A 15,100-nucleotide genomic window follows, 5' to 3' on the forward strand; every position below is an offset into this window, starting at 1 on the left:
GGAAACAGTGATGATGATGATGGTGATGGTAACAGTGATGGTGATGGAAACAATGATGATGATGGTGATGGTGATGGAAACAATGATGGTGATGGTGATGGTGACAGTGATGGTGATAGAAACAGTGATGATGATGATGGTAGTGATGGTAACAGTGATGGTAACAGTGATGATGGTGGTGGATGATGATGGTGGTGGCGGTGATGGTGATGAGGAGGCTCAGTGACTGTGCCCTGGTTTTAGTTATTTTGTTATCACAACCACCAGGGGTTTCTCTTGCAGATATATTACTATTGGGCAAGTTGCCCTAGAGCCACTGGGTGAGTAGTCCTCAGCACTGAGCAAAGAGGGACATTGATTTTTTAATTTCATTCGTAACTTACTTGAAGAAGTCTTCCTTGCAGTAGACACTCCCCGCTCTGGAGAAGCACCTGTCGGCCAGCTGCATCTGGCAGTCTGCACACTTAAGACAGGAGCCGTGCCAATGCCTGTCTAAGACTTTGAGGATGAACTTATCCAAGATGTGCTGATTGCAGCCGGCACACTGAGGGATCTCTGAGGAGGCAGGAGGTGGCAGAGAGGATGGGAGGAGAGGAGAGAAAGAAGAAAGAGCAGTGTCAGCCTTGTGCATGGTGCCATTTGCATTGACCACTGAAAAGGCAAACAGAAACACTCATTTGACTTTGGATGCCACTCTACTCTGCTCTTCTGGAGAGAGAACTAAGGTAGCAATGGAAATGACCCATATTGCATTACAGAGAAATCATTTATATGCTATTTGTCCATTTCCATTCTGGTAGAGTAGAGCCATAACTATGACAGGCAAAGTGGGAAAGGTGCTGAGAGTAACTGACAGGAGTAGATAGAGTAGGGGTTGGGGTGGGCACATGCTTTTTTCTCTGGCAATGTTCCTCTGGTCCACCATTTATGAATCTCAGGGTCCTCCATTGGTTCTGTAGGATATGGAACAATCATACTAGGTCCCTTGTCCAGGTCCAGGGTACTTCCCCCTGCCAAGGTTCTATCAGCATTGCAATACTTCCCTAGGACTTTCTTCACCTCTCCCCTCCAACCCATGACTCCTCCCCATGGTTGGGGACCAAGGATCATGTATTGTGTCATGTAGTCTCAGGATGGACTCTCTAGGGTTTACACTGTCTCTGCCTGCGCAACTGTTCCTTTCAAGATACTGTCTTCATCTACCTACAATGTTGAACTGAATTTGCCCTGTTCCATAGTTCCATACACAGTTCCTAGTTAGTATTTAGCAGTGGGTTCAGGAAATCTCAAAACAATATACATACATTCATATATATATATATATATATATATATATATATATATATATATATATATACATATCCCCACCTTACTTGCCTATCATTTCCATCATTAACCAGAATTATCCCTTGCAATAGACTACAATGTCCTAAAATGACAGAAGTCAGATTAGGGTCATGGCCTCAAAAGTCACATGAACAATAAAGACAAGGGATATTTGCTGTAGGATAGAGATCTGGGAAAAGGTTACAGCATCTCTGGAGCTCTTGGGTGGAGATAACAACAACATGTTTCTCTCTGTCCCTACCCCTTTTCTAAGATCCATCTTCCTGCAAGCCTGTCTAGATGTCTTTTTGATTCAAGAATAACCAGCCACTGAATTTGGCTGGAATCGTGCAAAAAGAATTTGCTTTCAATGGTTATGAAGAAAAAAGGGAAGAAAAATCACTGCCACTTTCAACTTTCTTATTTCTGCGCTTCCAAAAGAAAGTCATCAACCCAACTAAGGTAAAAGATTTGCCAACTAACAATATCCCCCTGACACAGCCAGGACCTTATTCAATTCACTAAGTGTGTATTAAACACCTACTGGGTACTAGGTCTTGATAGAACTAATGGGTTCTGTGGGCCTTTGACTCCCCTTCTATGAATTCATTTTAAAGCCTTACTTATTTTGACTGTCTATGTCACATAACTCTACCATACCAGTGAAAGCCATAACGTTCACCTTGAGCCACATATGAGAAACATCCTCATTGCCCCTATTATACTAATCAACAGAATAGTCTCGCGGTGTTAGTCCAATGTCTCATCCTGTCACAGCAATAGTTCTGGGGTCTCAGACGACATTAAGCTTGAATACCATTCAAAGTCTTTCAGGTTCTGTGACTCTGGTAAGTCTTGATGATGGCCCATCCTCTGACAACCAGTCACAATACAAGGCCTTTCAAGCAAAGGGACTGAAGACCACTAGCCCAGCATGGTGTCAGAGGGTTCTTGTTTTGGTGGAGGTTTAATACAGCCTCTGAAGTTCCTTCCAGTTCTAGAATTCTATAAAACAGAGGCTTAATTAAGGTCACAGGGCCAAGCCAAGACTGACCATCCATTATTCCTTACATTCTACTCAGAGTTATTACTGGTCATTATGGTAGCTGGGTCAATCCCTCAACAAGCATTTAGTAAATGCTTACTATCTACCAGGCACTCTACTTTGTGCAAAAACAGCCCCTGCCTTCTTACATTCTAATGAAGGAGATCCCATGTACCTAATAAGTTACATACATGACACATGCATTGCAGATGGAAGGCAACCTTAGAAAAGAAGGTACTAGCAGCCAAGGAGACGAGGAAAGACTTGTTAAAGATGACACTTGACTTGCATCTTGAAGGAAACCAGAGAAACCAAAACATGGCAGTAAGGATTGGAAGAAGCCTTGAGGGACAGTCAATGCAAAGGTATGGGGATGTAAAATGGAGTACGGAGTGTGAGGAACAAATAAGCAGGCTAAAATGTGTTTTAATTTCAGTTAAAATGGGAAGGTGGTGGCATAGATACTGGGATACCTCAAGGACACTGTTGTATAGGTCACAGTGGGAAAGAGCAAGACAGAAATGGGACTGGAGAGGAGTTCACCTAGGTTGTGGCTACTGGGAGAGAAGACTCATGCTTTCTATTTTAATTCATTATTCTTGCTGACTAGGTTCTAAGCTCAGTTGTTTCTGTACTGCCAAAGAACTGCAGGTGCTATCAACATTGTCTAAATGCTGATGTCCTGGTACAAAGCCTTGATTGCCTACCCCTAGTTATGGCTCTGAATAGACTCTGGACTAAAGTATAATGGAGAGTATAATACTTGAGCTAGTCTTTGGGGGATGTAAATTTTGTTATGTGAGTAAAGGAAAGGAGAACCTCAATAAACCCAGAGCCCTTAAGATAGTGAATAAAGGAGATGATTTCAATGTCCTTATATCTTCAAACTCAGAGAGATGTGCTTCCCACAAAACTGGAACTCCCACAGAAGGTCAGGAAAGAACATTCAAGAAGATGGTCTAGGGGCAGCTAGGTAGCACAGTGAATAGAGCACCAGCCCTGGAGTCAGGAGGACCTGAGTTCAAATCCGGCATCAGACACTTGACACTTATTAGCTGTGTGACCTTGGACAAATCACTTAACCCCAATTTCTTCACCTTCCCCCTAAAAAAAAAAGATGGTTCAGAAAGAGATCCTAGAAGAACAGAACTCTAAACCCTCTGACCCTGTGACTCAGCTGGAACCCTGAGGGTTTGATCCAAGATCCAGGTCAGACAGAATTAGATTACTTAACTATAGAGATAAGGTGTAGAAAAAGGTGTTTGGTCAGTCAAATGAAGGCCAGCTAAGAAAGAAGAAGGCCCCCTTGCCTGTACATTTACTTGGAAGGAACAAAGTTAGTTTTGAAGACCCCTATCATTTTGTAAATCTTCTTTTTGTTATTTTAAATCCTTGTGTTGATTAAAACCCAAATATGGTTAGTGTACTGATATCAGGGATCAGGTAAAGAGCGGCAAGAAGCCCAGCTTAGCATGAGTAGTGGAAGCTAGACACCAATAACAGGCACTAGTGAGCTGAGAAGAGTGTGTGTGTGTGTGTGTGTGTGTGTGTGTGTGTTTTGGGGGTGGCAGGGGTGTTTGGAGTGGGTAGAGCAGCAGAAATGAATGGTGTGGACAGCAGGTTCATGGCAAGACAAGATCACAATGAGAAGATGACCAATTGTGGAACTCTGTTTTGAGGGGATGTGGGGAACAAGGTTTGAAGAGAAAATGTTGAAGGGGTTCAACAGGGGCCAGAGGCAAAACCACAATGACAGGGCTAGTCTAAATGATCTCTGACACCTTCCAGCTTTGAACTTCTATTATCAGATGACCTCATAGAAAGTTTGCTTTCAGGATTTGCCAGAAGTATCTCTGCTACTGAAATCTCAAGCAGAGTATGAAGTCCCTCCATAAGCAAAATTATACACACAATGCACGTGTGCATACACATGCATATGTATGTGTGTATATGTTTACATATATGTATATATGTGAGTATATATGCACATACATATGTTGTACATGTATTCCTATCTGCATTATTTTTTCCTGAGAAGTCATTTTTTATAAAGTATCTTTTGCTTTCACATCACCCTCATTTCCAAGCATCCCCTCCATTTCCCCCTTCCTTGAAAACTATTCATTATAACAAAGAATAAAAAAGAGAGAAATGAAGAAACCCAGCAAAACTGTGTCCAACAGTATGTGCAAAAGACCAAATCCATAGTCTCATATCTCTACAAAGATGGGAGGGAAATACGTTTTCTCAACTTTCCTACTGCAAACACTTTGACGCAGTAAGAAGTATATACTCCCATGGCTCCTCAAGCCTCCTCCCGCCATCACTACCCCACCCCCACAGCCAGGAGGTTAGGCTAGACACATTAGAGTCTGTTGGAGTGATCTAAGTACAAATGCTGACTTGGTATCCATAATAAGCTTGAGCCTCTGGATAAGGCAGGGGTAACTAAAATTCTCCCTCCGAGTGCAGCCCTCCCCCAGATGGAGGAATTAACTCTTTGGGGGCATCCCTGAGTGCCCTTGGAAGAGTAATTTACTAAATGGCCCCTTGGTGCCCTGGAAGAGTTAATTACTCACCCTGGTTCACCAGGGGAACAGGGCCACTCTCCCAACAGAACTTTCTGGCAAGGGAATACTAGAATCCAGCATATATACATATATAATTGTTGCTATTTTGCTTCTTCTCCAAGGGAGAGATTTAGTGATATTCCTCTTCGCATATACAAATGCATGGGGGTAAGTACCTAGGATGTATGCACATAAAATTTATTTCAAGGAAGGTATCTACCAGGAGTCTTAATATGATGAGTATTCAAGAGAGAATACATTAGTGCTAATGTATGCAGAGAATGTCCCCGTCAGGGGAGTTTTTAGAGGCATGTACATGGAAAGCAACATAACATTAAGGGAGAGACACAAAAGCAGACAAGCTGCAGCTCTATCCAGATGGAGAAGGGGGATGGTCCCTCCCAGGCTGGGCTTTCAGAATCAATGGTTCTCAAAATGGGACCTTTAGACCTTACTCTCAGCCCTTCAAGTGGTCCTTAGAATGGTCAAAAAGCAAGTTAAAACCAAATGTGTGTTTGGGTGAGGACTTTTTTAAAGCACATTTTAATCAATCAATCTCTCCATCAACAAGCTTTTATTAAACACCTACTATGCACTAAGCACTGTGCTAGCCTATGAGGATACAAAGGTAAAGGCTGAAACAATCGCTAGTTGGAAGGAGCCTATATTTCTCATTAAAGATTTGAAACAAAATTTTAGAACAGCATTATGCAAGGGGAAGTCATGAATTTCCTATGGGAAGATCTCCTTAGATCTTCTCTCTCCTGTCTCCTTAAATGATGACATATACATATATATGTTACATATCTATATCTGTATCTGTCTATCCATCTGTTTAGATGTTGTACCCATCCCTTGTTGTTCTTCAGTCATTTTTCAGGTATGTTTGACTCTTTGTGACCCCATGTGAGGTTTTCTTGACAAAGCCACTGGAATGGTTTGACATTGCCTTCTCCAGCTCCTTTTACAGATGAGGAAACTGAGGCAAACAGGGTCAAATGACTTTCCCAGAGTCACACAGCTAGTAAGTGTCTGAGGCCAGATTTGAACTCAGGAAGATGAGTTTGGCACTTTATCTACAGTGCCACCTCTCTATCCCCAACCCCATGTAGAATGTAAACCCTTGAGTGCAGCAAATGCTTTTCGATTGTTTATCCTCAGTCCCAGTGCTCTGCCTGGCACACAGCACACCTTCAATGCTTGCTGAATAGCAGTGGATCAGGGCAATACTGATTTTTGCATTATTGACATAACAATGTTATTTTGGAAAGGGGGTTTTGTGAGAGGCAGTCTGGGATCTCAAATAGGGAGTTGGCCCTAGAGAAGACCTGAGTTCGAACCATCACCACCCCCACATACACACATGGACTAGCTTCAGGATCCTTAGCAACTTAACTCCTCTGTTCCCCAGGCAGCTCCTAACCAGGCAGCATCAATAAAGGGGGTCCTCTCACTGGGAATGCCCAACACCAGTGACAAGACAAATCAAAAAAAGCCAAACGTTCCAAAGCCTATATACAAGGTGTCCCCAAAGTCTTCCATTTTCTGCACTAAGATTTTTGGGGACTCCCTGTATGATGTATATCTCCATCACAGCAAGAAGCAGGTCAGATGGTTTTAAGCCATGGGTGTCAAATGCAAACAGAAATAGGAACCGTGAAGCCATTCGTGGGGATCCTGCAGGCTGCATATTAACTGAGTTTTAAAAGGAAATATTATCAGTTTTGCTGTGTTTTTATTTCTTTTGTTAAACATTTCCCAATTATATTTTGACCTGGTTCCCATGACACTCAGGAGTGTTGCAGACCACATGTGGCCCTGTGCTGGACACCTCTGGGTTAAGTGTTCCAAAGGACCTTCTACACTCCCTGAAGTGACCTGCAGACTAAAAAGATGAAGGGCCCATGCTAGATCCCCTCCCCTTGGCAAAGTACATGATGCAATGTCACAGTACCCATGGGACAGCACCCCAGGGTTAGCCATTGATTCCAACAGCCCAGCCTGGGAGGGCCCACCCCCTTCTCCACCTGGACAGAGCTGCAGCTTGTCTGCTTTTGTGTCTCTCCCTCAATGTTATGTTATTCTCCATATCTGGCTTCTAAAAATTCCCAGGGCTAGGCTTTCAAGCAGAGCATTCTCTAGGTACAGAAGCAAAAACTCAAGCTTCCTCGGGAAAGCCCAGCAAATCAAGCCTCATTTGCTCATTCTCCTCCATTCCATGGTTAAGGGCAAGGGGGACATATTTCACATCAGCTTTGGGACTAGAAGCCACTTTAGAGGGGATTGGACCAACATCCTCACTTCAGAAGAGACTGAAACCAAGAGAGGCTGTGACTTGCCCAGAGTCACATAGACAGTGGGGTGGCATAGATCTTGCCCTAGAGCTGAGCTCTAAATGATTCTAAGACCAGTGCACTAACCACTCCCCCAGCCTGCCTCTTTCATATACCCATTCTGTGTATATCTGGTAGGCAACTGACATGACACTTCAAGCCACTGTACACTTCAGAATGTAAAGCCCTGGATACATGGTCGTTTATTGTATTAATCAATCGGTTAAATTCTCAATGCAGACAACACAGACCTTAATTGTAGACCTATAATGAATTTCTTATTTTTTAATGGGTGCAGCCTTGATCTGGACAGGGCTCAAGTGAAGGCCCATCACCATAAATATTAAACAATTTCTATGTGACAAGAATATTGCCAAACCCCAGCTAGTAATTCATGTATAATTTAAATTTTTTTTAGTGGACCTGTTATTTCATTGGTGTAACATCCTCCACTCAGCAATGTATAGTCCTGGAGAGTGGCCCGAGAAACTGAGGGGTGATGGCTTCCCACCACCCTTCTTGCCTCTCTTGGTCCTCTTGGCCTTTGGTACCTCACAATAACAGTAGAATCTTTGCAGGACTGTCCCCCAGGACCTGGGAAGTCCTCTGTACCCCTACCTGCCTGTTGGAATCCTTAGCTTCCTTCAAGTCTCAGGTTAGGGGTTTACCTCCTATGGGAACCCTATCCTTTCCTAACCTGTTCCATGTTGTATCTCCCCCTTCCCCTGGCAGGAGAATAGATATGTATGTTCCTTGAGGGCAGGAGACATTTTCCATTTTGTCTTTACATCCAAAGCTCCCAGTATGGTAAGAAGGGAAGGCAACACATTTATTAAGCACTTACTCTGTACCAGACATTTTGCTAAATACTTTCTTTATGAATATTTATCTCATCTATAGCAAGGGCAGGAACTGTTTTCCATTTTGTTTTTATATCTGCAGCTCCTAGTATGGTGGGAAGATAAAGATACATATGTATTAAGCACCTACTATGTGCCAAGACTTTTTTTTTTTACAAATATTATCTCATTTAATCCTTATAATCCCCCTAGGAAGTAGGTGCTATTTTTATCCTCATTTTACAGTTGAAGAACTAAGGCAGTGATTAAGTGACTTGTTGAGGGCCACACAGGGGCTGGATTTGAAATCGGGTCTTCCTATCTATGGTGCCCAGTTCTATCTATGCTGTCCCTGAGCTTCCTCTGGTGCTTTTGCCCATGGCTTTTTATTGGAGTTACAATTTCATTGGTGGTAGAAACCCCCAGAGGGAAAACTCCCTCTTTTTTTTTAAAGCAATTGGGGTTAAGTAACTTGCTCAAGGTTACACAGCCAGGTGTTTCTGGGTGTGTGCTAAGTGTCTGAGCCTGGATTCGATCCCAGGTCATCCCGACTCTGAGGCCAGTGCTCTTACTCACTGTGCTACCTGGCCTCCCCAAAGGGAAAACTCCCTCTTACCAGTACATTTTGGCACAGGCTCTGCAATTCAGGACCTTGGACAGATGCCTGGGGATATTGAGAAATTAAGTGACTTGCCCAGGTTCACAGAGCTAGTGTAAATGTGAGCTTGAACCTAGTCTTTCTGACTGGCTCTCTACTAGGCCAAGCTACCTTGCACATAGTAGGCTCTTCATGCTTGTTGGATTATATTGGGTTAGAGTAGGTTGGATAGCATAAGCAGTCTTGTTGGGGCTCTCTGTGAAGAACTTGGATGATCTGTTTAGTTACTGGGATGTGGGGCACCCATCATTCTCCTTAAACTAATAGTGACTTTTAAAAGCTGAGCAGTGATGAAAACCCTTTGAAGATGCTATGGATTGTTCCCTTCAGGCATAGAATGTAAGGTTCCACATTACACAGAACATAATGTCAAAAAGGGACTTGATCAGCAGCTTTCTCCAGTAGGGACTGGCATTGTAAGTTATTCAAGGAGAAGGTCCCTCCTTCTAATTACAATGTACCCTCCAAAGTGTCTAGTACAGTGCTCAGCATGAAGTAAGGTCCCAATCATCCCATTAAAGTCAATTTAAGAGGGAAATATAATGGAATCCTGAAGAGATGAAATCACAGATGGGGCAAGGGAGGAAATAGGGAAATAAGGAGAAAAACCATGAGGACTTTGGGGAAAATCAGGAAAAGAACATGGGAAAGTCCAGAGGACTTTTTCAGGGTTTATTATTAGCAATATTATACACACATATACATGTACATATATACATACATATGCATGTATGATATTACATATATATTTTATATATTAGTAATATATGCATAATAACATGTGCATATATGTTGTTGTTGAGTTGCTTCTGACTCTTCACATCCTCATTTGGAGTTTTCTTGGCAAAGATACTAGAGTGGTTTTCCATTTCCTTCTCCAGTTCATTTTATAGATGAGGAAACTGAAGCAAACAGGGTTAAGTGACTTGCCCAGGGTCACACAGCTAATAAATATCTAAATAGAGATTTAAGGTCAGAACTTCCTGATTCCAGGCCCAGGGCTCTATCCACTTTGCCACCCAGCAGCCTATATGTATGTACGTAGCATGTACATATCTATATTTTATTATTTCCCCCCTGAATTTTCCAGTTTATTCCAGACTTTCATATGTCTATCTGTACCTGATTTTATGAGCAAACCAAGTTGTACATAATGCATTTTGACCTCCTAAAATGACTTTAGATCTGTAAAAGGGAACCCCAAATAGTACTGTGGCTTGGCACATAAGAGATATTTAATAAAGCTTGTTTCCTTCTTTCCATTTTACCTAATCTCCCCCTTTGGAAATTTGGGGCTCTCTTTGACTCCACCTCACTTCCCACATCTGCAACATCTCTCAGATACATCATTCTTCTCTATCCCTGTTTCCCTTCTCTATCTCTTATCACCAGCCTGAACTATTGTAATGGCTTCCTACTAAGTGGTCTCATCTCCATACTCTCCCCTCTCCAACACTTCCTGCATACCACTGCCAGACTGCTTCCCTTTATGTAGACTTGGTCTTGTTACTCTTCTGCTCAAAATTCTTTAATGGCTCCCTATTGTCCATGAAATAAAGCTCAAATTCTTTTGCCTGGCGTTCAAAGCCCTATACAATCTGATACCATGATACTTTCCTAATCTTATCTAAAGCTGAGATCCCACATACATTCTATCCTGCAGCCAACCTGGACCCTTCACCATTCCCAGATGTGCCCTGCATGCTCCCATCTCTGTACCTTTGCTTGTACTATTCTCACCCATTGCTTCAAAGTCCAAATCAAATGCTACCTCCTCAATGAAACCCTCACTAAAAGGGACCTTTCCTTCCTGGATCTCAGATGGAACTTTATCTTATGCCTTTATTTGTATTATTATGTGCTATAATTAGTTGTGAGCATGATATATCCTAGTAGACTGTAAGCTCCATGAAGACAGAGACCTTGTTTTATCTAATTTTTGTCTCTCTGATACTTAGCACAATGCTCTGCATATATTGGGCATTCAACAAACATTTGATGAATTAAATTAAAGGAGAATATTCTTGGGGGGGTAAAGTAGTCTCTTGTCATGTGACTCTCATTTAAGAAAAATACATCTCAGCAGTGTCTACTCAATCTTAACATTACACCAACAATTTGCCATAAATGCCTAATCCCTGAATAGGTGGACAAACTGTCCCCTTCCAAATGCCAAACCCAGATCAACCTTCATCACAAAGCAGCTGGATACCTCAAAATTCTCCCTCCATTGAAACCTAGGAGCTTTATTGAATTTTCTTTGTTTTCTGATAAAAAAAATGGAAACAATAATCCTTATATTCCACAATACTTCCTCTCTATTTAGAGCTTTTAACTCTTTCAATATGTTTTTCCCTTCCTCCATCTCATTTGATCCTTTTGACAACCCCGTGAGGCAGATAGTATTCCTGTTTGGCAAATGAAGAAAACTGAGGCATCAGAGTTGAGTGGTTCACCCAAGCCTCATCAGGTTAGTTAGTGGCACAACCAGGTCTTTAAATACCTCTCAGTTGTTCTATGTTCTTTCTTACCACTTAACAGTCCCTGGATTATAAGGTTCTGAACATATACCCGAGAAGCACCCTCCTACAGACTTTCCTTGTAAAAGTATCTTGGAAGCATTGTTCTCAACCTTTGGTGGTGATACATCCCTGCTATTGGCTGCTTTCTTCCAGGAAGCTGGAGCTTTGTCCAGTTAATTGCTTCAATTCGATTCAATTCTACAGATGCTTATTAAACTCCTCTGTCCAAGCAACCTCATGTTAAATCTAGGTAGTATATGCCTAGACAATGCTTAGACTGATCTTACCTTGCTGCTAAATGAAAGGAGAAACCTCGAAGGCCCTTTTGAAGTGTACTTGGAAATGTACACATTGGAATAAAATCCTCATCCCCCCTTACTCTTTTTTTAATGCACATAAGGAAAATCTTAAGTTTTATTTTTTTTCTTAAATTTTAGTGGCTGTTTCACAAAGCAAAAGAAATAAATCAGTGTCTTAGTTCATTGAGGAATAGAGAAAATCAAATTTGTGATTTCAAGAAGCAGGTTAGGAAAATATTCTTGGTGGTAAATACATAGATTCATGCTGTGATGGGGATAGGGAAGGAAATGAATTCTAAAATGTATCTATGACCTCCCAGAGGATATTTCTGGGTAAGGTATCATCCTGTGAATGAAGATATTCTTCAACAATCACACTGAAGAATGATAATCCTTGATGAAAAGTGACCAGGATGCATCTGGCCATAAGGTGACTTAAAATTGGGGAAAAACAGAACAAAACTTGGCCACTCCATTGTCCCAAATCATATACTTTCATTTCCATTAAGTAACAGGAATTTCAAAAATTGCATTTTCAAATTCAGAAGTGCAGTCCCTCATCACAATAAGACACATATAATGTTTACTAATAACCACCAAACTTCATTCCTTATTTTTAATTAAGATTTTCTGCATGTCTGGGATAAGTGATGGCCGTGAATCCCTATAGTTTCTGTACTTTTTTAAAGGTCTATTTCACTTCATACATAAGAGCCATGTTTAGAAGGAGTTGATACATCCACTTCCCTGTCGGAGACATTTCATCATTTATTCTCCAACATTTAGTATTTGGTTTTCTCTCCTTCCCATCTCACACTGTCCCCTCCCCCCTTTAAGTTGGTTTATTTTGAAGAAGCAGTAACACAACCTCTCAACATGCTCATAATAAGCTGATTGTCTGGTTTCAGAAAGAGCAAGACACAATTTCCTGAAAGAATGGTGAAGACAAAAAATCATTCCAACCCCAAATTGGTATACACATAAATACATACACATTTAAAATACTTATACACACAATATATTGCCAAATTTCTGTGCTTTTTTTCACTTGAAAAAAAATGACTAACCTACAGGGAAAAAACAACACAAAGTGTAAAGCCTTCTCTTATGAGGGTCAACCACCATCTAACACAATCCCCTGGAATCTCTTTCTACTATACATCCTCCTTACTACTATCGCTTCTTCTAACACTGATCTATGTGACCACTGGGTGGTTTGAACTGCTTTGGGAAGCATACACATACAAAGTACACTTTTGAAAATATCAAATTCAGAGGCATACTTCAAAGGACTTTCTTTAATATTATAGTTGAGTTGTAGCTTAGAAGGGTTTCCCTGGCCATAAAAAAGCACTATGTGAGCATCTCTCCAAAGGTCCAATTTTTAAAATATTATATCAACACTCTTCAGTAGAACATTGGATGTTCTGAGTTAAAAAAAAAAAAACTGAAAATCACATTAAGTGAACCCATAATGTAGCTCTTCAAATGTTTTGGGCTAATTCTCAATTTCTACTTAATTAAGAATATATAATTCTACTAAGACTATATAGTAATGGATTGTTCCAATTAATTTCTGATGTTTTATTTTAAATTTTTTTGTTTTTATATTACATTTTTTTTCCTCACCCTTCAAACCATCCCTTATAACAAATATTTAAAAATGAGGAGGAAAAAAGTAGTTTGACTGACCTAAGCAATATATGAACATGCAATATTCCACCCAGAATCTCCCACCTCTTCAGTGAAAGGATTTAAAATTTTCTCTATCCTTCCCTAGTGCCAACCTTGAATGCCAGTCTATTTTTCTTCCCTCCTTTTCTAAAGTAATATTCCACATGTTTGTCAATCCATACTTCACACAGATAAAACTTTTAGTTAAGATGGTTGCAGGTTTTGTCTCCACTAGGTTATCTTCAGAACCAATTCCCCTGCATCATGATTAAAGTGAATTGAGTTTTACGGACCCATACTGACTAGGCAACAAGAAAAAGAGATATGAACAAAGATATACCAAAATATCTAGAGAGGTGGAATCATTTCATGAACCCAATTTCCAGTGTAGTTAGCTCAAGGAACATTTTTCAACTTCAATAGGCAATCTGTAATCAGTTTCATTATTGACCACTCAATCCATCTCCATCCCCTCGTTCTCTTAAAAGAACATTTCATAAAATGTCATATTGCATTCCAGATCTGGATCAGGACACCCACAAATGTGCTGAGGTGAAAAGCACAATTTGACATTTGAGTCTCTTTTTAGTTAGTCCCCAGTATTAGAAACAATAAACTCCAAGGAATTTCTCTCTCCAGGAGGCTACTGATAGTACTAACCACCTGTGCCTCATTCTGAAGGCTCCTAAAAGCACATTCCAAAGAGTATATCATATAATCTAGGAAGATCATAAAGCATCCTAACACACATGGTCACCCATAATGAAATCCCATTACACTGAAAAAAATTTTGTGGACAAACCAATTTTCCTTCCCAGCTGAGTTTTCACTAGACTGAGAATGACAAAGTGCAAATTTGAATACACTGAACCAGACCTTTTTGAAGACATTCAAGCTACATAAATTGAAATCTGCCCTTATCTCCATTTGCTAAATCCAGGAGTTTTAGCCCGTCTAGGGAGAGTCGGTATGAGCATTTTTGGTTGTGATTATACCCCCAAGAAGGTACGAAGAGAGTGGGACTTCTATTGTAATGAGAACAATGATTCATTCTAATACAAGTAAATTCTAGAATTCTCTGAACCGCTAAAGCACAGTTTCCTAATCCACTTCAGTCAGCATAAAACACTCTCAGGTGCTGGAATCCTCAAAGTACCTTGAACCTGAACGGTGAAGGGGGGAAAAGAGGGCTTTCAAATCTTGGATATAGAGAATGTTCAAAACCGAGGTCATCCTTCTCAGCTAGACTGATTCCAAGTCACCAGCCAACCTGAATACTGACAAATATCTCAGCAATGGAAGGAGATAGGTAACAGCTTGTCCTAGCTCTGCTCCAGCCCCCCCCCCCCCCCAGAAAGCATGCTACAATTTTCACAAGCTGATAGATACATTTTGATGGCTCAGTTGTCCATTCTTCACTAGAAGCACTGTTCCAGAAATTTTCTTAAAATTGTTTTTTTTTTTTAACTATTTAACTCTGAATTCTCATTCCTCCGATATCTGTTCCTTGTAAGAAAGTAGTTAAGGCGAGAACTCTCCTGACGGTGATTGTCCTAGGTTAGGTCTGCTTTCATGGTTGCTAGCTATCACGGGTGCTAAAAGATCATCAGACAATGGTTAGCATAGAGCTGGGGCGCTGCTCTGTGTTAGAATCTAAGACAAATAGGTAAAGCAGCAAAGGTATTTTAATACTTTACATCTTCTGGATCAAATAAGGTTTGACAACAATGGTTTCAAATAACATTGGTTCAAAATAGCAAAAATGCGCCCAGTCATCCTCGCTTTGTCTTCGTGATGGCAAAACAACTGCTTGGACAGATCTTTTTTTTTTTTT

General features: G+C 40.8%; 1 protein-coding gene across 1 annotated transcript in view; it reads right to left on the reverse strand.

Annotated features, from left to right (window-relative positions):
• The window catches only part of LHX4 (LIM homeobox 4), a 63,850-nt gene that overhangs the window by 40,904 nt on the left and 7,846 nt on the right, over positions 1 to 15,100 (reverse strand). Inside the window, exon 2 of the mRNA XM_069065430.1 lies at positions 384 to 555. Coding sequence (XP_068921531.1) covers positions 384 to 555 — 172 coding nt within the window. The remainder of the gene's footprint in view (positions 1 to 383; positions 556 to 15,100) is intronic.

Source organism: Petaurus breviceps, unplaced genomic scaffold, assembly GCF_028583685.1.
Source record: "Petaurus breviceps papuanus isolate PSGF00001 unplaced genomic scaffold, PetGlider_PUasm1.0 90692, whole genome shotgun sequence".
Taxonomy (NCBI): Eukaryota; Metazoa; Chordata; class Mammalia; order Diprotodontia; family Petauridae; genus Petaurus; species Petaurus breviceps.